The following is a 26056-nucleotide window of genomic DNA, read 5'->3' as shown; positions in this document are numbered from 1 at the left end:
TGCATGTTATGTTGTTACAATAAAATAAAACACTTTCTGTTTGTTGGAAATTTTAATGCTAAAAATAATATTTTATTCTTCTCCATCTCGAAGGAATTTATAAGTGAACAAAAGAGCAACAGCAGGAAACAAATCCGAATAATAACTTAGAGTTCAAGGAAGACTATAGTACTATAAGATAAATTCAAAAATAAACCTTATTTCTCCAAGACAAGCAAACCCTAAACCTTAGGTAATAACTTACAAAACAAGTAAAAAACTTCATTCAATCTCAAAAATAATCTCATTTTCTCATTTTTCAATATGTTTGTAGTGAAACAGACACTATATTGTGTTACTGTTTTCTGATTTTAATACTTTGATTCATGAAGATATTGGAGTAACTTACATGTAAATTATATTTTGCAAGTGTAGTTGTCTAGAAGATTGATCAGTAAACTAATATGGATTCATCTTGCACAATCAAACTAGTACTCTTAGGCAATTAATTGACCTTTCAATAATATCCCCAACCAAGTCTACTCAAGCAGGAGGCAACCACAATGTTCTTCCTCCGAGCACTCAGAGGACACCAACTACCATCTCTTCGCCTTCAAGACGGCGAGTTCACCACCATCACATCACAACTTCCAAGTTCACCACTATTGTAACAAACTCTACCACAAACCCCATATTCAGTGAGCGAAGACGCAGATCCCACTTGTTCCGAAGAATACGACACTCGTCCCTCCCAACCAGTGCTTCTTGATCCATTCTCCTCTGTCATTGCTGTTCCCAACTACCTCTCGTTTGACAACTTCATCCTCTTCTGTCGAACTCGTCTTCATCAAGTACCATGCTAGAGTTTCTTAGTTACCAAGAAACTAAGAAATTTTGAATCTTTCTGTTGCTCGATCAAAACCCTGAATTGGGTTGCTTGGATGACAAGATTCATAAATATAAATATACTTAAAAGAGATGAAAAGATAAATAAATTCGAGCAATACCCTGAACTAAAGGGTAAAAAGGACTATGAATGCGTTCAGTGACCATCTTTGTTTGAAATTTAAGTTTCATTATATCTGTATTTTGTTCGCTTAGACATCTTAGTGTTAATTTATTCTGAGTAGGAACAATGGGATGGAAGATCGTTACAGCGCTCTTATTGAGCTTATTAGTAATCATGGTGGCTGATGGATTTCATCATATTTTTAATGGGAAGAAGTATTCCCCTGGAGAGGTAATGAGCCTTTCTTTCTATACGCGTAATTTCGTTGAACATTTATCTTATATATATCTTGAGTTTATGCATGCTCTATTTTCTTTTGTATGTCATTTTTGCAGGCTGAGTGTGCCATATTCTATTTTTTGCATTCTGTGGACTACACAGATTCGGCTGAAATTGCTCGCACTCCTCCAGAAGAGTGTACTCCACTAGAAGAAAAATGCTCATATATCATGGTAAATGCCCATGATAGATTGTGATCCACCACGAACATTGTGCACGTTAGTAATCTGAATGTGATAAAAAGTCTCAAATTCTATTAAGGGTTATGCCGTTGTCAAATGTAATGTAACCATGGACAGTGCCTGTTGTAGATTGGAATCTAACACCACGTGTACTATAACCGTTGTGAATTACTAATTTACCACGAGTAATGCCCGTTATAAACAAATTTCCAAAATAATATATATATAAACCCACAAAATTGGAAGTTTACTAGTACAATTTTTTTTTTTAAATAATCACATATTCAAAAAAAAATTACAAACTGTACAAAGCTAACAACACCATCCTTGATTTATACTAGGAAATATCAAACTACACATGAAGCATCAACTAGGCCTCAAATAACAACGAAATTGTTAGTTGAAAGACTATACTTTTCCTTGAACACCTTCAAACGTTTCTAAAAGTTAATACTATGAACATGTCGTTAACCTATGAACAATTGAAATTAAAAACAAAGTAAATCACAAACATTCAGTAGTATTGAAAATCAATAAGCACCGACAACAACAAACAGACTCAAAAGCATTACTTGAATTCTCCCATCGGTTAATATATGTGCAATAACTATACTTAATAAACAATTACTTGAAGTTGGGATTACTATTTCAACCAAGTTTCTTGAAGTTATTTAGTGAGCCACCGAAGAGAAGGATCTTGGAGTCCTTGACCTTGAGGTAGAATTACAACTTGAGGTAGATGCTTGAACAAGGGAAATTGCCATTACTGCAAAAAATATTTAAATAAAGCAATAAAGCACAGTGTGAGAAAAGACTCGAGTGCACATCAAAATACACATAAAGGAAGAAAAAAAAATGAATAGGCAAAGAACATGGATAAGGCAAATACATTTTCTGAGAAAACAACTTGAAATTAGGATTGCCGCCACTCGTGGCCACCGTCTGCGTCTCCATTCATTAAACACCCACAACCAAAACTTATAAGAAAACAACCTGAAATTAGGCTTGCCATTTATTTACATCAAAGTAATTCGATACAATTATATATAAAGTGGGAGAGAGACAGAGAGACCTTTGTAAACCACATACCACTTATTACATCCACTTCTGTTGTTTCCAGTCCAAACATAACTCATCCTGCACACATCAAATACTTTTCTACACACCTACAAATTTAAAGGGGGCTGATATAAAACCATACAAATGAAAATAGAATTTACCCAACAAATAATAATAATAATAATAATAATAATAAATAAATAAATAAATAAATAAAAGAATATGCATCCAATATATATCTTAAAGATCATATGATGTAGTTGAATACAAATTTTTTTGAAAACATGAGGTACCACAAAGAGGGCCGATTCAAGCACACCATCCTTGACTTTACGGTCATGGGACACCTTCCCAATCTTAGCCTTCCCTGTAAACATCTCGATCAGTCTAACAAGTTCACATAAATACATCAATGATTTCAACCTAGATACTTGACAATAGGCATTAACCTTGCACAAACTGTTCTTTAGTACACCGGAGCTTTTCCCTTAACCTCACAAGCTTCTCATTTCGAAGCACTCTCCAATTTATTTGATCATCGGCCTTTCCCTGACGTATAAGTAAAGCATCAGTACAAATAAACTAGTATGATGCCTCAATTTGGAAATCAATTGTACAAATAAAGTAGGATAAATTACACTTTCATACCTCAGGTTTGGGGTCTATTTCAATTCCTTACAACATCTTCAAAACATTTCACTTTCATACCTTAAGTACTATTTTTTTTCAAAATAATACCTCCATTACATTTTTCATCCATTGATCTGTTAAATGCTGACGTGGCTACCACATATATACCACGTGGCTGGCAAATGTCTGCCACATGGCAAATAAAATAATTTTTTAATTTCTTTTAAAAAACCTAAATTTTCTCAAAAAAAGAAAAAAAAAATGAAACCCACTATCCCTCCCCCCCCCCCCCCAGGTGACCCATATCCCTATCCCTAACCCAAAACCCAAAAAACCTGCTGCAGCAGCAAGAAGAAGAAGAAGAGAAAAAAAATATATAAATAAAAACTTGCAGCAGCAGCAGCAGGAAGAGGAAGAAGAAGAGGGACGAAGAAGAAGAAGGAAAAAAACAACCCCAAACCCAGTTCGTCACCCCCCCTGGGACCCACCTCCCTCCCCCCCCCCCCCCCCCCCCCGGTGCTGCGCGACCTCCCCCGCCCTCCTCGGGTCAGGATCTCGTGATTTTCAGTATGTGTAGGTTTTGAAAATACTTTGAGTTTGAGATGATTTTTGGACTGGTTTTGTGGTAGATCCACCTAATCTTGGGTGGAATTTTTGTGGGTGATGGGGCATTTTTGGAAGGGGTGATGGGGGATGGGAGAAAGAGGGGGAGGAACTGGGGCTTTTTTTTTTTTTTTTTTTTTTTTTTTTTTTTTTTTTTTTTTCCTCCCTCTTCTTCTTCTTCTTCTTTTTCTTCTTCTTCTTGTTGTTGTTGCAGGTTTTTGGGTTCTAGGTTAGGGTCGTTGGGGGAGGGGGGCGGGGTAAGGGACTGGTTTCAATTTTGTTTTTTTTTTTTCAATTTTTTTTTTTTTTTTGAGAAAATTCAGGTTTTTAAAAAAAATTAAAAATATATTTTATTTGCCACGCGGCAGACATTTGACAGCCACATGGCATAAAATAGTACTTAAGGTATGAAAGTGAAATGTTTTAAAGATGTTGTAAGGAATTGAAATAGACTCCAAACCTGAGGTATGAAAGTATAATTTAGCCAATAAAGAAGTATAATGGATCAGTACAAACTGTTTTTATTACACTGGAGCTTTTCCCTTAACATCTCAATTAGAACAAGATAAGACATATTCATGCACATACCTAAGAAGCAAAGTGGATCATCCTACTGATTTTTTTATCATAATGTCTATTTCAAATATATGGGTGTACACATCGAAATTTCGGTAAAATAAATATTGACCAATAATTAAAATTTCAACGTTCACATATCACATAAATTTTACACATATCATGTAACTCAACAAAAAATCGAACAAAATCAGAAAAGTCATCAAATAAGGCATGTGTCAACACCTGGCAAAAATGATTTATTTCATCTGAATATTATATTCAAAATTAGGCCTTGAAAAATTCTATAAAGAAAAGCCAATTTCATTCATTTCACTACACCAATTCACATCACACCAAAACCTTGAAGCTTTGACACCCTAAAGCTCTCAAGCAAATCCCAAATGATCAAGAAAGCCCTCTTCGTTCTTCGTCAAATCCTCCTTCAAGATCAAGCCCCGACGGCCCTTGAAGAACTTCCACCAATTCAAGATCAAGCTCTGACGGCCCTTGAAGAAAGTGTTCATCGTTCATCATCCGTTCATCCTAAGATCAAGCCCCAACGGCCCTTTGGATCAACAACATCAACAAATCCACACATCAGTTCTTCAAGATCAAGCCCAAAAGCCCTTTGAAGATTCGTTCATCACTGTTCTTCAAGATCAAGCCTAAAAGCCCTTGAAGATATGTTCATCCTCAACCCTCAAGATCAAACCCCGAAGGCCCTTGAAGAAACTTCCCTCGACCTTCAAGATCAAGCCTCGAAGGCTCTTGAAAAAACTTCCAACCGTTCAGCCAAGATCAAGCCTTGATGGCCCTTGGATCAACAAAACATCCACAAATCTACATCTTACGGAGATCGAATCAGAGGATCAAACTATAAAGAGATTGTAACCCTAAAATCATTAATATAAATATTATTTTGTACATGTGTTCTTGTCTCGTTTCATCACAGGAAAATTCGTGTTTATAAATTTGGCACGCCCAGTGGGACTATCTCTACCTTTCATCTCTATCTTCAAATCCGCAAAAAGCACAAATGGCATCAAGAAAGGATCAAGCTGTTCCCGTAACCAAAGCAAAGAACAAGAACATCCTCGCCCTAAGTGGTTACACTTCGGGCATCACAACTAGAAGCAAGGCAAGAGCTCTCTCTGCCGCGGCTTCTGTCCCTGCATTAACTCTGCTGAAGGAACAAGAACACCTGAGGCGCAAGCCCGTGATCACCCTGGCTTCGCTAAGGGCGCCAAAAGAGGAAAGCCCAAGGAAATACTCATAGTCCTTACTTTCTGATGCCGACCCGAGCAGCAACTCAGCCGTGCAAGTCATGACCACAGGAACGACTTCAATCGAGGAGTAGCTAGCTCAAATGAATGAAACGATCACAAAACTCACACAGATTATGAAGGAGAAAGACTTGGAAATCGCCGCACTCGCCAACCAACTAAGGGCACATCACGACGAGAAAGTCGACTTAAAGGTTAATCCACTAAAGAAAGAAGCCGACGGAGAAGAGGAATCTCCGGTGGAGAACGTCGAAGAGAAGTGGGAGCCAAACCAAGCAGCGGCACTGATGGGATCTCTATCTATCCAGCAGTTGCAGGAGATGATCGCAAGCACAATTAAGACGCATTACGAATGACACATGACTCCGTACTGTACTCAAAGCCTTACTCCAAGAAGATTGATTCTTTGAAGATACCAAGGGGTTATCAGTCGCCAAAATTCATGCAGTTTGATGGAAAGGGAAACCCAAAGCAACATGTGGTGCATTTCAATGAAACTTGCAACACTAACCTCAAGCCCGAGTCTATCGATAATTGGGATCAGCTAGAGAGAGAATTTCTTAACTGCTTCTACAGCACTCGCCGCACTGTAAGCATACTGGAGTTGACCAGTATGAAACAGTGGAAGGATGAACCTGTCATCAACTACATCAATAGATGGCGTTCATGAAGTCTGGATTGCAAAGATCGGCTTTCTGAAACCTCCGCCATTGAGATGTGCGTTTAAAAGCATGCATTGGGGGTTACATTACATCCTCCAAGGCATAAAATCGAGAACATTTGAGGAGCTGGCAACTCGTTCCCACGGCATGGAGTTGAGTATCGCCAATCACAGAAAGAAGGAGCCGATCACCGACTTCAAGAAGGATAAGGTGTTCGCCCCAAATGTAGACAAGACTAGGAAGAAGCCCGCCAAGGAAGCTTTTACCGCCAACACTACCCCCATTAATACCTCATTCGCGCCCATCAACATCTCCTCTAAGAACAAAGCAAAGGAAATAAAGAAAGGTGAGCCTTCTCGTACCCAAGACAGGTACAAAAACACCTTGAGGGAACTGGAGCAGAAGACGTACCCTTTTCTTGACTCTGACATGGCTACAATGTTAGACGACTTGCTGGAAAAGAAGATGATCGAGCTACCCGAATGCAAGCGTCCTGAAGAGATGAATCGCGTAAACAATCCTAAATACTTCAAGTACCATCATATTGTGAGCTATCCTGTTGGCAAGTGCTTCATCCTCAAAGAACTCGTCATGAAGCTATCATAACAAGGGCAAATCGAGCTCGACCTTGAAGACACGGCCCAACGCATACTACTACGATTGTGTTTGGATCGTTCGATCCTGTGTCTTTCCAAGTGACACCTGACCATTCCTGTCAACGCTCAAGCTGCATGGCACCTTCAGCCCAACCATCAATGGGGGCAAGCGACCAAGATGCATATACCGATGATGAAGAAGGATGGACATGGGTGACCTACAAAAAGACGAGGACGCCAAAACCACGAGTCATACAACCAAAGGTGTAACAAAGAGGAAATCACCACCGCCATAACAATAGGAAGCCTAAAAGAAACATAAGGACTGATAAGCCAACATATGCTGGGGAACCTATGGAGAAAGAGCCACGCATTCCCGTCTTTTTGCACGAGTATTTCCCAAAAGACTTTTTCCAACAGTGCACTACCGTCGTCTATCATATGGTTGAAGTAGAGATGGAAGAGCCCTTAAAAGGCAAAGCTATCGCCACTAAGAGACAAAAAGCGATCACGCCCGAATAAGGTCTGCCAACACACTTTAGCATCGAGGAAACGCTACGATTGCCAAAGAAGATACGAAGAGCACTAGCAGCGGTCTTGGCAAGTCCTGACGACCACGAAGTACAAGAAAGCAATGACGAAGGCTTGAAGCTTTGGCCACATGAATGTGTCATATGTTATGTCGTCCATGACGCAATCAACTTCACTGACGAAGATTTACTGTCAGGATCAAAGCCTCACAACCACATGCTTATAGATGATGGGTCGACCATAAACATCATGCCAAAGTCAACAATGACCACAATCGGCATCAAGATGGATGAACTGTCCCTAAGCCGTCTGCTGATCCAAGGTTTTAACCAAAGAGGACAAAGGGCGATGGGCATGATTCGAGTGGAAATGACCATTGATAAACTTAAATCAAGCACGATATTCCACGTGATTGATGCAAGAAATTCCTACAGCTTGTTCCTAGAAAGGCCTTGGAACCACGGGAATGGAGTAGTGTCATCCACCCTCCACCAATGCTTAAAATTTTACCAGGAATGAGTAAAGGTGATCCAAGGTGATACCAAGCCATTCACCGAAGCCGAATCACACTTTGCAGACCCTAAGTTCTACATGGATGAAGACATGGTGCCCAAAGCTCTTCCAGAAGAGATCAAATCCACGGGCAAAGCAGCACCTAAAAAGCAGGAGTGGCAAGCCATGCCCAAGAAGCAAGAAGGGCAAGCCGTACTATCTTCAAGCAAAAACGATGACGATCCTACTAAACCTGCAACAACCAAAGGGAGTAGGTCGCCTTCAAAAGGACCGAACACACCCATATTCCGATACATCCCAATGTTAAGAAGAAAGAATGGTCAATCCCCGTTCGAAAATGGAGCAAGAAAAACCGATACATAGTGGCACAAAGATAATGTGAAGTTGCTCAAGACGAATGCAGTTTTGCCTCTAACACCGCTAGGCGACGCTAAAGTTGCAAAACTACCACAAGGCTTCATAAAAGCTCTACCAAAAGGGGTGAAATCAAGCTTTCTTCCAACCAAGAGGACCGAGGAAGGTTTTGATCCAAACGCCTACAAACTCATGTCGAAGGCTGGGTACGACTTTGCTGCATTTTCGAATCCTGGAAAGAAGGTTTCAAACATCGTCAACGACAAAGAACGTAACCTCACCAAGACTCAAAAGAAGTTGAAGGAAAATGGTTACGGAGTTGACAGCAACAAAGCTGGACTTGGCTTCATACCAAATGCACCCGTGATGATTTCAAACAAAGCGAAAAACGCTAGCGCTCAATACGCTAGCGTAAGCATTGAACAAGATCAATAAGAGCCTAAACCCGTCCCTCGAACGTCAGCCTTCGATAGGATGAGTCGTTCAAGAACCAGAATTTTAGTGCTTAATTGCATTGGTGGTCAAGACCGAACCTCCGTATTCAAGAGGCTTAATGCGCCAACATCTCAAAGCTTTGTTTTCAAAAGGTTGTCAAAACCTAAGAAACAAAGCAACACGGTTAGCTCTCCTCCACGATGGTCAGCTTCGGAAAGACTTGAAGATAATAAGAAGCTTTCTAGAAAGAATGAGACAACGCCAAAAGAAGAAAAGCTCAACAGGCTAGCAAAAAAAACGACGTTCGAAGCTTGATTCCTTCAAGGATGAAACGCCAAGCAATCTTGGAGGTTGACACAAATAGACCACTGAAAGTAAGAAGGCGTACCATCATCCACATCAGACAAATTTCATGCCAACAAGCTCGAGAAGACAGCACTGAAAAGGAGGTCTAAGATGTCTTCCACATCATGATCCAAGAAGGCAAAGAAGACGAAATCCCTGCCACATCACTATCCAAGAAGGCAAAGAAGACGAAATCCCCGAGAAAAATGTCACTGTTGCACCACCACAGCTCGAAGATGGGGGGGCAAGCCATGGTTGATGATCTCAAGGAACTCAACTTAGGCACAAGCGAGGAACCAAAGCATATATTCGTAAGTGCATTATTAAGTGCGAACGAGATAGAGGAGTATTACCAGCTGCTATTAGAATACAAAGACGTCTTTGCTTAGACCCTACAAAGAAATGCCTGGCCTTGACCCTATCATCATTGTGCATCATCTTGCAGTCAAGCCTAGAACGCGACCGATAAAGCAACTCAAAGACGCTATCGATTTGAGCTCATCCCATAAATCGAGGTCGAGATTGACAAGCTAATCGAAACAGGCTTTATTTGAGAGGTGCAATACCCTAAGTGGATCTCTAACATCGTCATTGTCCTTAAGAAATCTGGACCTCAACAACGCTTGCCCGAAGGACGACTTCCTTTTGCCAATCATTGAAATCATGATGGACGCAACCACTAGCCATGAAGCATTGTCATTCATGGACGGTTCTTCTGGATATAATCAAATTCGCATGGCCCTCGAAGACGAGGAACTAATAGCCTTTCGCACTCTAAAAGGTATCTACTGTTACAAGGTGATGTTTTTTGTTATGAAAAACGCTGGAACTACATATGAATGCACAATGCAGAAAATCTTCAATGACATGCTACACAAAAACGTAGAATGTTACGTAGATGATGTGGTGGTCAAGACAGAGAAAAGATAAGATCACTTGAAGGATTTACGAATAGTGTTCGAAAGGCTATGAAAATACAACCTCAAGATGAACCCGTTAAAGTGTGCATTTGGCGTCACCTCTGGAAAGTTCCTCAGCTTCATTATCAAGCACCGTGGTATTGAAGTGGACCAATCAAAGATCAAGGCCATTCAAAGCATGCTTGAGCCAAGAAACCTGCATGAGCTAAAAAGTCTTCAAGGATGGCTAGCTGTAACACTCCACCCCTATTTTTATTTAAAAATGGGTTTTTAATTCTTAGTTGGTGTGCTCAAGGGGGCCTACCTTCTGTTTTTGTGTCCCCCATTCCCGTCACTCTTCCATCTCTCTCCCTGTCCTTTTTCCCTATCCCGTATACCTCACATCTTCTCTTTCTTTCAACTCTCTGCACTTTCTCCCATATCTCTCAAAATCCTCTCACCCCGCGACCCATAATCGTGTTCATCCATCACCACACCACCCTCCCTAGCGTCAACAGTGTCGTCATCATCATCATCATCATTCTGCCGTCTCTTTCTCTCTGGTCGCATGCGAAGAACGACGAAACCCAGGAGCACTCCGACGATATTTTTTATTGTTCCGGTTAGGTAAGCCTTGGTTTTCTCTCTAATCCTTTTAGAGGAGGTGTGGATGAGTTTTGATGCGTTTTATTTCGTCATTTCCAAGGTTTTTTTAGCAAGATCAAATTGGGAGAAAACTCACCCAACTCCGTGCGAGCCCATGAGTGTCGAGGAGTTTTCCGTCTATCTTAGGTCGTTCCACGGTGAACCAAAGGTATGAAAACACTCATCTTGTCTAGTACTTCATTTTGGTACCTAGATTGGAGCCTAAGGTGTACGTTTGCAGTCGGCCGGAGCTGTAGAAGCTCCGGCGTTCTTCTCTGTTTGTTTCCGACAGCATGCAGGCCCTTCAGGCCGTTCAGGACACCCACGGGCTTTGGGCCCATAAACCAAATCCAACCCATTCTTTTTCTTTTAATTAATTTTTGTTATTTATTTTAATGACCCAAAGGGCCTTGGGCTGTTTTTATTTAGAAATGGCTTAAAGCTCGACCCTGTGTGTGAGGCCTTTGGGCTGTGCAGTGCGTGAGTGTGTGCGTGTGTATGTGGACTGTGTGCATGCGTGAGTGTGCCGTGCATGCGTGTGCGTGTCGTGCATGTGTGTAGCGTGTGTATGTGTGTCCGTGTGAATGTGTGAGTGTGTGTGTGTGTTGTGCCGTGCGTGTGTGTGTGTGTTGGTTTGGGCTTAAGCTCAAACCACTTATTTTCACCCTAACCCTTTTTAACCAAAAACCTTAGGACCCAAAAACCCAAAATCTCTCCTAGGCCAATTTTGACGTTCCGAATTCGTTTTTGGCGTCCATTTCCTAGAATTCTACCGTTTGGGCATAGTTTGATAAATTGTACATTTTTATGCTTAGGTGAACTTGCTAGTGGGGATTTCCTTAATCCTTTTCCACACAACTTTGCTGCTACGGAGTATCTGTGAGTGGACCCCTTCTAAAATTACATGATTTCATAGTTTAATTGCATAAATGAAAAGCAATCCTTACGAGTTTATGGATTGATTTTATGTTAAGCATGTTTATTGAAATGTTGATTATCGTCTCGTTATTTTGTGAGGAATTAATTGTTGGCCTATATTGAACTATAGTTTGATATATTGTATTTTCTATAAAAACCATGAACTGGTAGACTATCTAATGGATGACGATAAGATGCTAGAACATGTTTTAGAAACCCCTCTTTATAGTATAGATGATGGATGACTTTATACTATTTGTGCGTACTTAGTGGACACTATGCCGCCTGGGGCGAGGATTTGGTGTTGGTAGTTAGGCCGGGAGAAATAATCCCTAGCTACGGGTTGAGGGACACAGAGCAAGCATTGGGCCGGGAGTTGGTAATCTCTGGTTACGGGCGCAGAGACCACGGTGCTGGCATAGGGTCGAGAATTATATTTATTCAGTGATCTTACTAGCAGCACATCGCGCTTATGAGACGATCTGTGAGACGATTGACATTTTGATTTCCGCGATATGTCTTTTGAGATGTTTTTGGCATGCTAGGATTTTCAGTAAACCTATCACTTATTATGCTAGTAGTTTTCTTTATATAAACTATGGGGTTAGTATCTTGATAACTGTTTTATTATTATTATATAGATGAACCTGGTCCATTCACCTTTGTTTTGCGCCCCCATTCAGGTCTTAGAATCGAGACACACAATCCCAGTGTCAATGCACTTCAACATCGGCATCTTTGAGCCGTCTCGGTGTAGGACCCATTCCTTTATTCATTCAATTTTATATTATTTCTTTTAGTGTTCTAATTAGCTGTATGCTCTTAACACATTCCTAAGTTATTAATTCATTGTATTTCAATTCATAACCCTTATTTATTTCTCATTCTTAGCTTTTGTATCAATTAATGGCTTTCATCACCTTCGGGTGTCGGCTAGCACGTGTCTATCCTAGTATTCGAGCAATATCAGAGTTGGGGCGTGTCACTAGCCTTCATCAGATGCTTCATCTCCAACCTCGTAGGGCGTTGTCAACCGTTTAATCGACTTATGAAGAAAGATGTTCATTTCGTATAAGACGAAGCATGCCACAATGCTTTTGAAAGCATAAAAAAGTATTTATCAAGTCCACCTGTCCTGGGGGCGCATGTGCCCAAGAAACCACTCATGTTGTACATCGCCGCTCAAGAAGGTTCTGTTGGAGCACTCTTGGCACAAGAAAATGAATCCCATAAAGAAGTAGAGTTTTACTACCTCAGTCGAACTCTCACCGGCGCTGAGTTGAACTACTCCCCAATAGAAAAGATGTGCCTTGCCTTAGTGTTCGCCATTCAGAAACTTAGACATTACATGCATGCTTATACCATCCACTTGGTTACTAAGACCTGGTTTGGTACTGAGGTGATTTTGAAAAAAGCTGCTACCAAAAAAAGCTGGCAGCTGTTTTTGTGTTTGGTAAACACTTAGCTTCAACTTTTTTTCACAGTTTTGGGTGAAAAAAAGCCAAAAACAAGAAGCTGCAAAACTTAGCTTTGAAAAACCGGCTTTTTTTCACATCTGTTTTACATAAAAGTTTACCAAACACTCTAATACTGCTTTTTTTTTTTCAAAAGCACTTTTACAAAAAAGTTTACCAAATACTCTGTTGCTTTATTTCACAGCTGCTTATTCTCACAGCACAGCAGAAGCAGCTTTTTTTCAAAGCACATCAATACCAAACTAGCCCTAAAGCTGACCTAGTCAAATACGCCATGTCCAAACCAGTTTTGACAGGGCGACTCGCTAAATGGGCATTGCTTCTTAATCAGTATGAGATCATTTACGTCCTAGCTAAAGCCGTTAAAGGACAAACGCTAGTAGACTTCCTTGCCGATCACTCAATCCCAACTGATTGGAAAATCTTAGACGACTTGCTTGACGAGGAGGTGTTCTACATCGACATCTTCTCGACATGGACGATGTTGTTCGACGGATCCGCACGAGCAGACGGAGCGGGGGCAGGAGTAGTATTCATGTTGCCACAAAGGAAAATACTACCTTACTCCTTCTAACTAAGTGAGATATGCTCCAACAACGTCGTTGAGTACCAAGCACTGATTATCGGGCTCCAAATAGCGATCAACATGGAAATCACAACTCTTGAGGTATATCAGGACTCCAAGCTCATAATCAATCAACTCTTGACGGAATATGAGGTGAAGAAAGAAGATCTCATCCTATACTTCCGGCTGGCAACTCAACAGCTACAAAAGTTCGAGGCCGTGACATTAGAACATGTTCCAAGAAAGGAAAATCAAATGGTAGACGTTCTCGCCAATCTAGCCTCGAGTATGACACTAAGAAAAGATGAAGCTGTAGACGGGCTAGTTTTCCAAAGATGGGTGATCCCGCTTGTTACTGAAATGTTACTGGATGATAAAAATTTCATCTTAGTACTTCCAGTCGACGTTGAAGAGTGGAGACATCCGCTGATCGACTACTTGGAGTATGGAAAGCTTCCAGATGATCCTAGACACTGCTCTGAAATACATCGACGAGCACCGGGCTTCCTTTACTACAAAGGAACACTCTACTGACGCTCTTTTGAAGGAGTGCTCCTGAGATGCCTAGGTGAGGAAGAAGCCAATCAAGCCATGAAAGAAGCACACTTAGGTGTGTACGGGGCACATCAGTCTGGGTCAAAGCTACATTTCCAGCTCAAAAGAATGGGTTACTACTGGCCAAGCATGGTGAAGGATTGCCTGGAACACACCAAAAGGTGCCAATTCCACGCCAACTTCATACATCAACCGCCTGAACCATTACACCCTACAACTACTTCGTGGCCGTTCGACTCATGGGGATTGGACGTCATAGGACCAATTACGCCAAAGTCATCTGCAGGAAAAGCTTACATCCTAGCTACAACAGATTACTTCTCCAAGTGGGTTGAAGTCGTCCCTAAGGGAAGTCAAGAAGGAAACTGTCGTTCGTTTCATCAAGGAGCATATCATCCACCAATATGGTATGCCTTGCTACATTATCACTGACAACGGAAAACAGTTCTCCAATCGACTAGTGGACGAGCTCTGTGAGAAATACAAGTTCAAGCAGCACAAGTCTTCCATGTATCATGCTTCGGCCAACGGTTTCACGAAAGCATTCAACAAGACACTGTGCAACCTCTTGAAGAAGGTAATCAGCCGAACAAAGAAAGGCTGGCATGAAAGAATAAGTGAAGCACTTTGGGCATATAGGACTACACATAGGACTCCCACCCAAGCTACGCCTTATTCTCTTGTATATGGCGTAGAAGTTGTTCTGCCGCTCGAAAGTCAAATCCCTTCACTAAGGATGGATATACAAGAAGGCTTGACTGAAGAAGAAAATGCAAAGCTAAAACTTAAAAAGTTGGAAGCACTCGACGAAAGAAAGCTTGAAGCTCAACAACACTTGGAATGCTACCAAGCACGGCTATCCAAGGCATACAATAAAAAGGTCTGCCTAAAGTCTTTCTAAACTGGAGATCTTGTCCTTGCATTGCGTAGGCCTATCATCACAACTCACAAGACAAAAAGCAAGTTCACATCAAAGTGGGACGACCTTACGTAATACAAGAAGTCTACACCAACGACGCGTACTTAATTAAGGCGGAAGACGGATTGAAGATCGATCCCATCAATGGCAGATTCTTGAAGCACTACTACCCCTAAAACAAACACACCATGCTCCTCGCCCGCAAGAGCATAAACTGCGTACGGCACCAAAAAAAAAAAAAAAAAAACACTTTGATGAACAAAGAGCAAATTCAAGAATGCGAATACTTTATTTCATTAAAGGAAAAAATTGGCCCCGAAGCCTGATTACAAAAAAAAAAAAAAAAAAAAAAAGCAGAAGACGCTACTTGAAAACTATGTCCCTAAAACTACGGAGGCAATCTTCAAGCAAGCCTTCCAAAGTCTTCAAAGTCTCTACCTCGATGGGAGACAAGATGGGCAACTCCATAGCCTTGCCTTTCTCTTGTTCTAGGCGTGAAATCTCCTCTTGGCACTAAGAAAATGTAGCTCCCTACTCCGCGAGAACACTTTCAAGTTGTGATACTTCGATTCCCAACTGTTCTCGCTCTCGTACCAGCACATCTAGAAGCACCTGGATAGAAGCTAAAGAAGTCTCTGTGACTGGATAATCTCCTGAAGCAGCTTATTGAGAAGACCGAACTCGGGCTAGTGACAAGTCTATTGTTGCGAGTTGATGAACTCTAACATCTAGACTCAACTTCTTCGAGGAATAGCACACAAGGAAGAATACTCAGTCGAGGCGGCCATAAGTTCGGCAATCTTGATCTTCAAGGACGAAGAATTAACGTTAAGGTTGTCAATTGCAGAAACAAGCTTTGACAAATCCTCCTTGAGCAACGCAAGGTCTTCCAACTGGCACTTTGAAATCTTCCCCTCAATATGGCTCTTGATATCCATTGCCGCACGAAGGTTGATGCGATGGATAAGCAGCTCAGTACCACTAAGGTTTGGCCCTCTTAGAGAGATCTCAAAGCTAGCTGGCAAAGGTGTTGAACGCATGACGGGCTCTTGCATACCTCCACCTACACATGGCAAACTTGGGAAATTTAGCGGATTTAGAACAAGCTCTGCATCAGGCGAACCCCCGGTCTACCTGTCTTTAGATAGGTTACCTCCAAACAACATCTCCGTATAGGAATAAATGCTCGTGGTTGCCAAATCAAAAGAACAAGAAGGCCCAACCTAAAGAAGACAAAGAAAGATGTTAGAAACAAAGGCTAAAACAATGAAAGCATAAGAAATCAGGAGAGAGAAGGAAATACATACATCTTTCTCAAATGACACATGGCCATCGAATTGAGAGGGCCTAAACACTTCTTTCTTCTTATGATGAAAATTGACATCGTTGTTGACCTGAGCACCTTCAAATGGTCGCTTGTTTAAAACTTGTTAACGCTGTTAAAAAACATCCATCTTCGTGCAAATCAACTTCATCTCCCGCCTCTTCAGAAGCATCTGGATGATGAGAAGACAAGTACGGGCGTTGAGAGGCTAAAACCATAGGTCTATCTTGCAAAAGAGTTGCACTCACGCAATCAAAAGGTACCAATTACGTAGGAACCACAAAACAACCCTCTATCGATGCATCATTGTGTGAGTGAGAAGAATTGGTACCACTTGCCTTCCCCAGGTTCTTATAATGTACCTTTGACCACCAAATTACATAAGCACGGGTCACTGGATTACTCTTAAACTCGTCCTTGGCCGGCAAGGTGATAGAAGCATTTGTACATGCATGGGTACAAGACTCTCAATGCATATACATAGCTTGCAAGGATTTCGACTTGGCTTTTTCCTTAAGCTTGCCTGGCACATTTTGGACAAAACCAAATTGCCTGCTAAAACTGCAGGGACTATACTGCTGAATGATGCATCGGTCTTCTTACCGCAAAGAAACACACCCCAAGCGGAAACTTATAACATACGACAAAACTGAGAAGCGAAGATGCGAATCATCCATGATGCCTTGCCGCACCTAGCCAACTCTCGCCAAGCGGTCCATCCTTAAGCCTTCACAACTTCTAAACAACGCTTGCGCCTGCTAATCGTCTAGGCTCTTAGCAGAAAACACGCCAAAATACTTCGTCATCAAAGGCCCTAGCTTGACTAAAGTTGGTGAAGAAGGCCCTGACTTGTCTGAAGTTGAAGAAGAAAAATGAGTGCCAAAGTACTCACCCAACCAACCATACACATAGTGGTAGGGAAGTACCGCAGCATGATCTTCAGTGTTTGTCGAGTTTGAAATAACACTCAAGCCGTTATAAATGTTGGCTAAGGCCAGAATAGCAAGGCTAAAAAATTTGCTTGCATCCATCTTGCTAGCAACTTTGAAGACTCCGGGACGGACGAAGTTGACGTCGTCTTTAGGGAAAACAAACTTACAAATCCAACAAGCTAAGAAAACGGCTAGGTAAGATTCTTCCAAGTACTCTGACGCCACACCAAGATCCTCATATGCCTTTAACTCGGCAGAGGTACGGCACCCAGCTGGACCAATGACACCTGACGGATCTGAGTCTCCCTTAGGCCTGGTTGTCTTATTACGACCACTTTTCTTTGAAGGTCTCTTGTACTTTATGGCATACCAATATCAAAACCGGATCCATGAAGAAATTTTCATGCCTGACTTACCCGAGGCCTTTTGGGAAAGCTTATTGTACGCTCAAAACAAATACCAGCAACTCGCAGGCATTCCTTAACTGTTGCGATAAGAAAACTCCTCCACACTAGAGACGACATTTTCATAAAATTTTCCTTGGATCAAGCCTCTTATCTTATGGAGATCCCTAAGTGAAATCGACATCTCCCCTTGAACCGTGTGAAGTGTGTTGGTCGCTGAACACTAATTCTCAAAGAATGCACGAAGGACGAAAGGATGTTGATCATAACTAAACAAAGATATGTATACAGCATAATAAAGGCCCATGTTGGTAAACACATCTTTGGAGCGACTCAAGAAATCTTCAAGCCATTCCCAATAAAACTCAACGAAGGCGGCTCCTCCAGTAGTCGATAGGGTGCTACTCCAAGCCACAGCTCCGCTACAGATACGATCACCAAGAAACTCAGACGAAGCCGAATGATTGTCATGAACATGGTGGGAAGGGTTTAAGATAAGAATCCTCGATATGCACGCCTTCTTCTTTGTATTTGGTCAAACAAAGTCTACCACCTCTCAAGATACTTCAGAAGACCACGACTTAATATGCATGGAGTTGTCTTTTGCGGGAAGAGCAAGTGCCTTAGGACCAATCAGTGGCGCGTAAAGCTTCAATGTCGTTCCCCTATCTTACTAATCGCCTTCCTTCGCAAGAATGGTGATGGTGTTGCTCTTAAAACACTTGAAAAATACCATGACCGCAACAAAACAAAATCAGCCACAAAACTTGAGTAGCACGGCAAATAGGGCAGCTACAGAATGGTCATTCAAGGCACGCTACAGTGGCAAAGAAAACCAAAATGCCACGCAATCGCAATACGCAACCCCGCAGCGATTACGTAAGCAGTTTCTTGCACCACACGGCGACATCACCACCAAAGAAAAACTGTGACAAAAAAGCATTACACAGCGAAGTCCCACTGCAGTATTTTGCACATCACTACACGACAGTGTACCACCGAAGGAAAACTGTGATCAAAAGGCATTACATAACGAAACCCCATTGCAATCTCTTGCACAAGCACTAGGCAGCAAAAAGCACAGGTACACCCACGTCTTGCTACCACGTCTCTGAAAGCTTCATGAGGACCCCGACATCATGCTCTCTCTTCTCAAAATTAAAGATTTCTAACATTACCACAAAGAAATCCATCAGTGGGGAACAAATATTATATATAAATAGCCACATTATATTATATTATATATATATGGACACGGTGATGGGACAATCACGTTACAAACATATATATATATATATATATGGCCCAAAAGATCAAAGCCGTCCCCTGCTTGCAAAGAATAGGCCTTATAGAATAAAGGACGCATGAAGGAATTTGCTAGGCGACTGCCTTCTCTTCTTCTCGTTCGCAGCAATGGCTTTCTCTCATCTGCAAGCAACTTACTTGTGACGACTCGTGCCTCGTCTCCACTGCAACCGAACTCCCACAAATAGCATGGAGAACTGTAGAGGTTGAAGAGATGGAAAGCAACTCGTCCTTGCGATTTAAACTTGCACTCGCAGCCACTCTTTTTGTCCAACACTGAGTTCAACAGGCGGCAGACACGGAGAACACAATGTAGTGAAGGAGCAGTACAATGCAGTCGGGATGTGAGACAGCAAGCAGGTGCAGTGACCATGCGGTGCCCTATACGTGTGTGTAAGTGTATGAATATATAATGGTCTCAACAATTGTAAATGCAACTAGTCTGCATGTAGTGCGGTGACTATGCAGTCCTGCATATGCATAATGATCTCCCAAGTGTCACTGACCCGCATAAGCAAAAGAAGGACGGTGACTATGCAAACAATGATCTGCTTGCAGAGAAAAATGTAGTGCATCGACTGTGCAAGTAAAAAATAGTCTGCATGTGGTGCAGCGAGAAAGCCCATCGAGGAACCCAGCAGTGTCAATCTACCATACTCATCATCGAAACATACATACACACACATACACACAAAAATAAGATGCACGCTACTATTAGTGAGTCAAAAGAAAAGGGTGGTGGCGACAAAATCATTGCAAGTTAGAACAAAAATGGGGATGATGGTGCATCAGACACCATCTTAAAATATATATAAATAAAATAAAATAAAAGAGAGAGAGAGAGAGAGAGAGAAAGAGAGAGAGAAAGGTTATGGGATGGTGCATGGCATCATTTTGAAAATATAATAATAATAAGGAAAGTAACACATCTTAGTGAGATATATGCTTTATTTTTATTTAGCACAATACACTGAATGAAATAAAGCTCATCCATAGAAATTACAAATATGTAAAAAAAAAAAAAAAAAATTAAAAAAATAAAAAGGAAAGGAAGGGAAGCCTTCACAAAGGTTGCTCGCGTGCCGCCACAGTACTTGGCGGAACTCCAGGAAGAAAAGGCACCAGAGGTTGATTATTCGGAGCCTCAATACTTGATCGAGCTATAGATGACGAAGGCAAAAAGTGCCTCTACAGTACAACCACAAACCTCTGATGGTCACTTTGAATCCGACCTTCGAAGTCCTACAGCTGATCAAGCTTCCTCTTCATCCTCATCGAATAATTATTTGCAAGTATGTGCCAATCTCTATTCTCGTGCTTGAGCTGTCTAATCTCTTGTTTAAGATTTGCCACCTCGGCCGTCAATGATTCAACTTGGCGAGTTCGAGCAAGTAAACGTTGGCCCATATTAGACACAAAGCCCACGCATTGAATACTGAAAGCCAAGGAGTCTTGGACAGCAAACTCATTAAACTGTCTTGAAAACAGCCTATTATCTCTAAGAGTAAGGAGGTTCCTAGCTACTACCGTAGCCGTTGTTGCATCTCTCATCACGGAGTCTTCAACTGTAAGAGGGTCATTCGAAGTTAAGAAGGATAGGCGTCATATATTACCCTGACGCAGCGTGTCTGTATCATTCCCGAGACTCAAATCTAAGCAGATGTTAGACGGGTAGGCCATTTTCCAAAAAAAAAAAAAAAGGTAAAAGAAAAGGGTTGGATGGAGTAAAATCTCATAAATACACCAGAGACAATTTTCACGAGTGGGCAATCTTCAAAGTGTGCATGTTGGATGTAATCAATACCTCTATAAAAGGAGAGGCAACACAGCCACCAATTCAAAAATCGAAGAGACACCACTCTCCAAATTTCAAAAGCCGGATTTTCCTGCATAAAATCAGTCAACACTTTTCAGACGCAACCTCAGCTTGTCAGATAACACGTGCAACTTTGTCAAAGATCTCTGACAAAGTTGAAAACGCGTGAAGTTCACTATTCCAACTACCACACTTTTGTCGACAAGCGTGGGTGACAAGGCCGCACCCGCACCACTACCTACTATTGGAAAATCCCTATATATTTCGAACTCATCCTCCATGGCAAGACACACTTCCAAAACGCATGACTCTTCTTCCTTGCCAAGAATGCATCTGCAATCAAACCTCTCAACATACTCAGTTTCTTCCCCCTTGAAAACACCTCTACAACTAGGTCACACCAGAGCAAAAGTATCTCATATCATCAGGGTCAAAAGCAAGAGTATCTCATAGCATGTCTTCTCTCTGTCTTTTTCTCTGTTCTTGTTCTTCCCTACAGGACAAGGAGAAAAAGAGCAATCAGTCGGCACTTGGAATCAAGCTTCCCATCAGGAACCGACTGCCTGGAACCCCTTCCCTGATTGCTTACCTAGCATCGCTCTCAAGTACTCATCTTCAACTACTGATGTACTTCCAAAAAAGATACTAGATGCCTGGAGAACAGATAAGGCAAGCAAAAAATGATACATCGAAGCATGTGGAGACAAGCGTAACAAATACATGTACTGATTCATCCGCTACTTCTTCAAAAGCAAAAGTATCTCATATTATCAGGGTCGAAAGTATAGGTATCTCATATCATGCTTTTTCCCTATCTTTCCCTTTACCTTTGTTCTTGCCTGTAAGACAAGGAGAAAGAAAGCGATCAGTTGGAACTTGAAATCAAACTTCCAATCTGGAACTGATTGCCCGGAACCTTTGCATGGTTGCTTACCTAGCATTGCTCTCGAGTGCTCGTCTTCAGTTGTTGGTGGGTCTCTAATTTCCTCAGCGAATACTCCAAGGACAGTTGATATGAAGTTGGCACTTTACACTGAAGCTGCCAAGCATGGATGAGTCGCTATGAAGTGATGCTCTGAATGACCATTTAAATGCAAAAGGTTACGCACCGCTTCTGCTATACAAAAGAAACAAGCAGAGAAGAATGCAGCATAATGAGCTGTAACAAATCATTATAGCACGATGTCCTTCTCTGCAGAACCGCATAATCCAAACGGATGAGTCTAAGTCAAATCCAAGCTCGACATCATTGCTTTAATCGAAGAGATCGAGAAGCCTCGATGGCCCTTGAAGAAATCACAAGTCCGATTCAAAATCAAGTGTCTACCACCCTTGAATCAAATTCAGCTCCACATAAAAGGAGTAAATTCAAACATTTGGTACAAGTCTGGTAGAAGTAACCCCCAGCCCAGTTCAAGAATAAGCCTGTGAAAAGTCAACAATTGGAGGAAACCAGAAAATCCTTTAACCCAGTTCAAGATCAATGTTGTGGAAAGTCAACAAGCGTAACAAAATACATGCCGATTCATCCACTACCAAAGCCAAAGATCATCTACCACGTGAAGCTCCTTGTGGTCCAATTCTATTCAAGATCAAGCCTCGACGGCCCTTGAAGAAATTTCAAGCAAAATTCAAGAACAAGCCTTAACGGCACTTGAAGAAAACTTTCAGCCCAATTCAAGATCAAGCCTTAACGACCCTTGAAGAAATTTCCAGTCTATTTCAGGATCAAGCCTTAAAGGCCTTTGGATCGACATCTACATTAAGGAACTTCCAAACGCATCTCCTACACGTGACAAGCACATGTATACGACGCGCCTTGAAGTGGGGGCATTTGTAAACATCGAAATTTCGGTGAAATAAATGTTGACCAATAATTAAAATTTCAACATTCATGTATCACATAAATTTTACACGTATCATGTAACTTAACAAAATCAGAAAAGTCATCAAATAGGACATATGTCAACACCTGGCATAAATGATTTATTTCATTTGAATATTATATTCAAAATTAGGCCTTGAAAATTTCTATATACAGAAGTCAATTTCATTCATTTCACTACACCAATTCACATCACACCAAAATCTTAAGCTTTGAAACTCTAAAGCTCTCAAGCAAATGCCGAAGGATCAAGAAAGCCCTCTTCGTTCTTCGTCAAGTCCTCCTACAAGATCAAACCCTGATGGCCCTTTAAGAAAGTGTTCATCGTTCATCATCCGTTCATCCTAAGATCAAGCCCTAACGGCCCTTTGGATCAACAACATCAACAAATCCACACATCCGTTCTTCAAGATCAAGCCCAAAAGCCCTTGAAGATCTATTCATCCTCAACCCTTAAGATCAAGCCCTGAAGGCCTTTGAAGAAACTTCCACCAACTTTCAAGATCAAGCCTCGAAAGCCCTTGAAGAAACTTCCCTCAACCTTCAAGATCAAGCCTCGAAGGCTCTTGAAGAAACTTCCAACCGTTCATCCAAGATCAAGCCTCGACGGCCCTTGAGTCAACAAAACATCCACTAATCTACATCTTACGGAGATCGAATCAGAGGATCAAATTATGAAGAGATTGTAACCCCGAATCATTAATACAAAATATTATTTTGTACACGTGTTCTTGTCTCGTTTCATCGTAGAAAAATTCGTGTTTACAATGGGTTACCAAGATTTATTCAAGCTTAAGTTATTTAATGAAATTGAGGGAACATCTTTAATTTACTAACCATATGATGGCCCTGCACTACTTAAGTAGAGAAAATGGAAGCTGCGATCAAACCAACAAAACAACTACAATAGTATTAGAACAAATACAATAAAAAATTAAAATACAAGAGGAAAGTTCCAAAATTTGAGTGAGAATATAGAGATTCAAATTCAAAACCCTAACCCTAAAATCAGTCCAAATATATGCATACCAATTTCTAAGCCATAAAGTGAGAAAGGCTAGCAAATGCAAACCACCCTGCAACCCAATCGTCATCCACCATCATTCATAAGAGAGAATAAGCATAGGGGTAGTTTTTGAACAAGAAAAATATTACGGCGACAAATTGTTATCAAGGGCTCATTAATAAAGGAATATCCAAAAAAACAGATACAAATGAAATCAAACTTACCCGACCAAAAAAAAAGGGAATATTCATCCAAATGAGCGGCAAATGTGAGAAAGAGAGTGAAACCAAGGCCGAATTTATAAGGTTTTCAACGAAATTGGGGAAAATTGCTACAAAAACAAAGCTTTTGATGGCAGTTTTGAAGAGGTTCTGGTGCGCAGAGTCCCATCTCCACTGAGTTGGCTCGGAGGAGGATAAAGGGTTCTTTTGGCATCTGCAGAGGGACGAATCGGGAAACGTGAAGCAGGTTTGACAGGAAGTATGAACAGGGGTGGTAGTGGGGACTTGGGATTGGAGTAGATTGGAAACCACCGTGAGAGAGAGAGAAAAAGAAAGATGACAGAAATTAACAAACTGAAAACAGGGAAGGGAAGATAAAGTGGAAGAGATGGGCACGGAGAAGGCAGAGAGCACGCAAAGTGGATTTGTCAAATTTCAAAGATTGTTTAAACTTTTGCAAAATTTGGTGTCCCGCCTTCTCTAATTTTTTATTTTTTTTTAATTATGAATGATTTTACCACATGTTATGCCTGTGGTAGATAATAAAAAGGCGTTGTGGATATTAATCATATTAACCATGAAGATCACGTGTGGTGGCTTAGTATATTTACAACATGCAACTTTCGGATGATCATTAATTACTATTTTACCATGGACTAAAATTTGTTTTTGATAAAAAAATTGTTATTCACCACATGCTCATTATACCCGTGATAAATTTGTATTTTTTACAACGGACTCTTAATGGCCGTGATAAAATTGTCGTCGTAGATGAGTTACTCTATTGATTTAATATTTTTCCCAGAGTTATTGCGCAATATATATGTTATTTTGGTTAACTTTTGTTTGAACGTAGAGAGATTGGATGGCGGCACTAGAGGAATAGTGAGTATGCTTTGTAACCATTCTTTTCAATGTCCCTGCATTTCAATATGGACTTATTTATCAAGTGAGTTAGTTTTCCTGTCTGGGAAATTTCGGTGAATCCCAGGGTTCACGTAACATGTGGTGTGGAAGGTGAACATGTTTTGTTCTTTTTTTCTTAGGAGGTTATTTTTGCATCCAGTGCAAGAAAGCAATATTCCCATGTATTATTTACTTGATGAGCTATGGCGATGTCTTAATTAAGTTTCATCCAGCACAAACAGAATATTATAGAGAATTTTTTCTCCAAAAAAAGATATATAGACAGAAGGCCATGCTGTTAGGCATTGGAAAACATTGCTATATGCTTCATTTGGACAGGCAGGCAGCAGATGTGGGATTATGTTGGTGATGCTTATGCTCACCGCCTGAACCAAGCGAAAGTTGATGGCGAAGTAATAACTGGTATGGATACTCGTCGTATTTGACTGGAAGGGGGTTGCGATGCATGTAAATGAAGTGACGATTCTTGGAATTGGCGGAGCCCGCAAGGTTGAAATTGTGTACTTTAGCTAGCTCTATGCATCTTTTTCGTTTTATTCGCATGACTGATCTTTAGATGTTGTGCTGCTACATATTGTTAACGAGTATAACCGACTTCTTGCAAGTCAGCTTGAGACTCAAAGACAAGTAGGCTGTCAACGAACCCCACCCTTCATGCCTTCTGTGTGCTCTTACCTTTCCTTTTACCCTAATGTATGGTCATTCGGTAGACTACAAAATTTGTTTTGATGTATGTATACTATGTTAGTACTATGAACCTCAACTTATGGAGGCCAAAAGTACGATGGAAAGTTCAGTTTCCAAATTTAGAGAAAGCTCTAAATTGCAAGATGCGGGTTTTTTCAAGCGAAACTGGAGAAATGTCTGGTGGAAAAAATGGTGTTGCAGATGTGAGTTTCTGTTGTAATGTACTCCTCTTCACGTTATATTTACTTTGGATTTTGGCATAGGAATGTTGTGTTCATGCGATTTTATTTTATTTTATTTTTTGTGTGTGTTTCTTTCTTAGATCAACCGTAATCTCATCAAAGACGAAACCTGGCACCGAAAGTTGAAGCAAATTGAAGAGAGGTACGTACGTACTTCCTCTTCATAGTTGAATGATCAATTCTTCCCGTTTGAATGCTAACAGTTTTAGCTAGGACCATGAAGGTAATAATATGGGGTTCAGAATCTGAAATGTGAAATATAGAGAGGCACTAGAATTTGTACCCGCACGTTGCTGCGGGATTGAAAACTATA

General features: G+C 41.0%; 2 protein-coding genes across 2 annotated transcripts; both read left to right on the top strand.

Moving 5' to 3' along the window:
* Positions 1 to 12645: 12645 nt before the first annotated feature.
* On the top strand, positions 12646 to 13529 carry LOC137712101 (uncharacterized). The gene is made up of 2 exons (XM_068451245.1): positions 12646 to 12879; positions 13140 to 13529. The coding sequence occupies exons 1-2, from the start codon at positions 12646 to 12648 to the stop codon at positions 13527 to 13529; spliced, it is 624 nt and encodes a 207-aa protein (XP_068307346.1).
* Positions 13530 to 13601: 72 nt separating this feature from the next.
* LOC137712099 (uncharacterized) lies at positions 13602 to 14054 on the top strand. The gene has a single exon (XM_068451244.1). The coding sequence runs from the start codon at positions 13602 to 13604 to the stop codon at positions 14052 to 14054; it is 453 nt and encodes a 150-aa protein (XP_068307345.1).
* Positions 14055 to 26056: the final 12002 nt, after the last annotated feature.

The sequence above is a fragment of the Pyrus communis genome, chromosome 13, assembly GCF_963583255.1.
Source record: "Pyrus communis chromosome 13, drPyrComm1.1, whole genome shotgun sequence".
NCBI lineage: Eukaryota > Viridiplantae > Streptophyta > Magnoliopsida > Rosales > Rosaceae > Pyrus > Pyrus communis.
The sequence above is the reverse complement of the archived record's forward strand: the minus strand, read 5'-3'. Positions and strand labels throughout refer to the sequence as shown.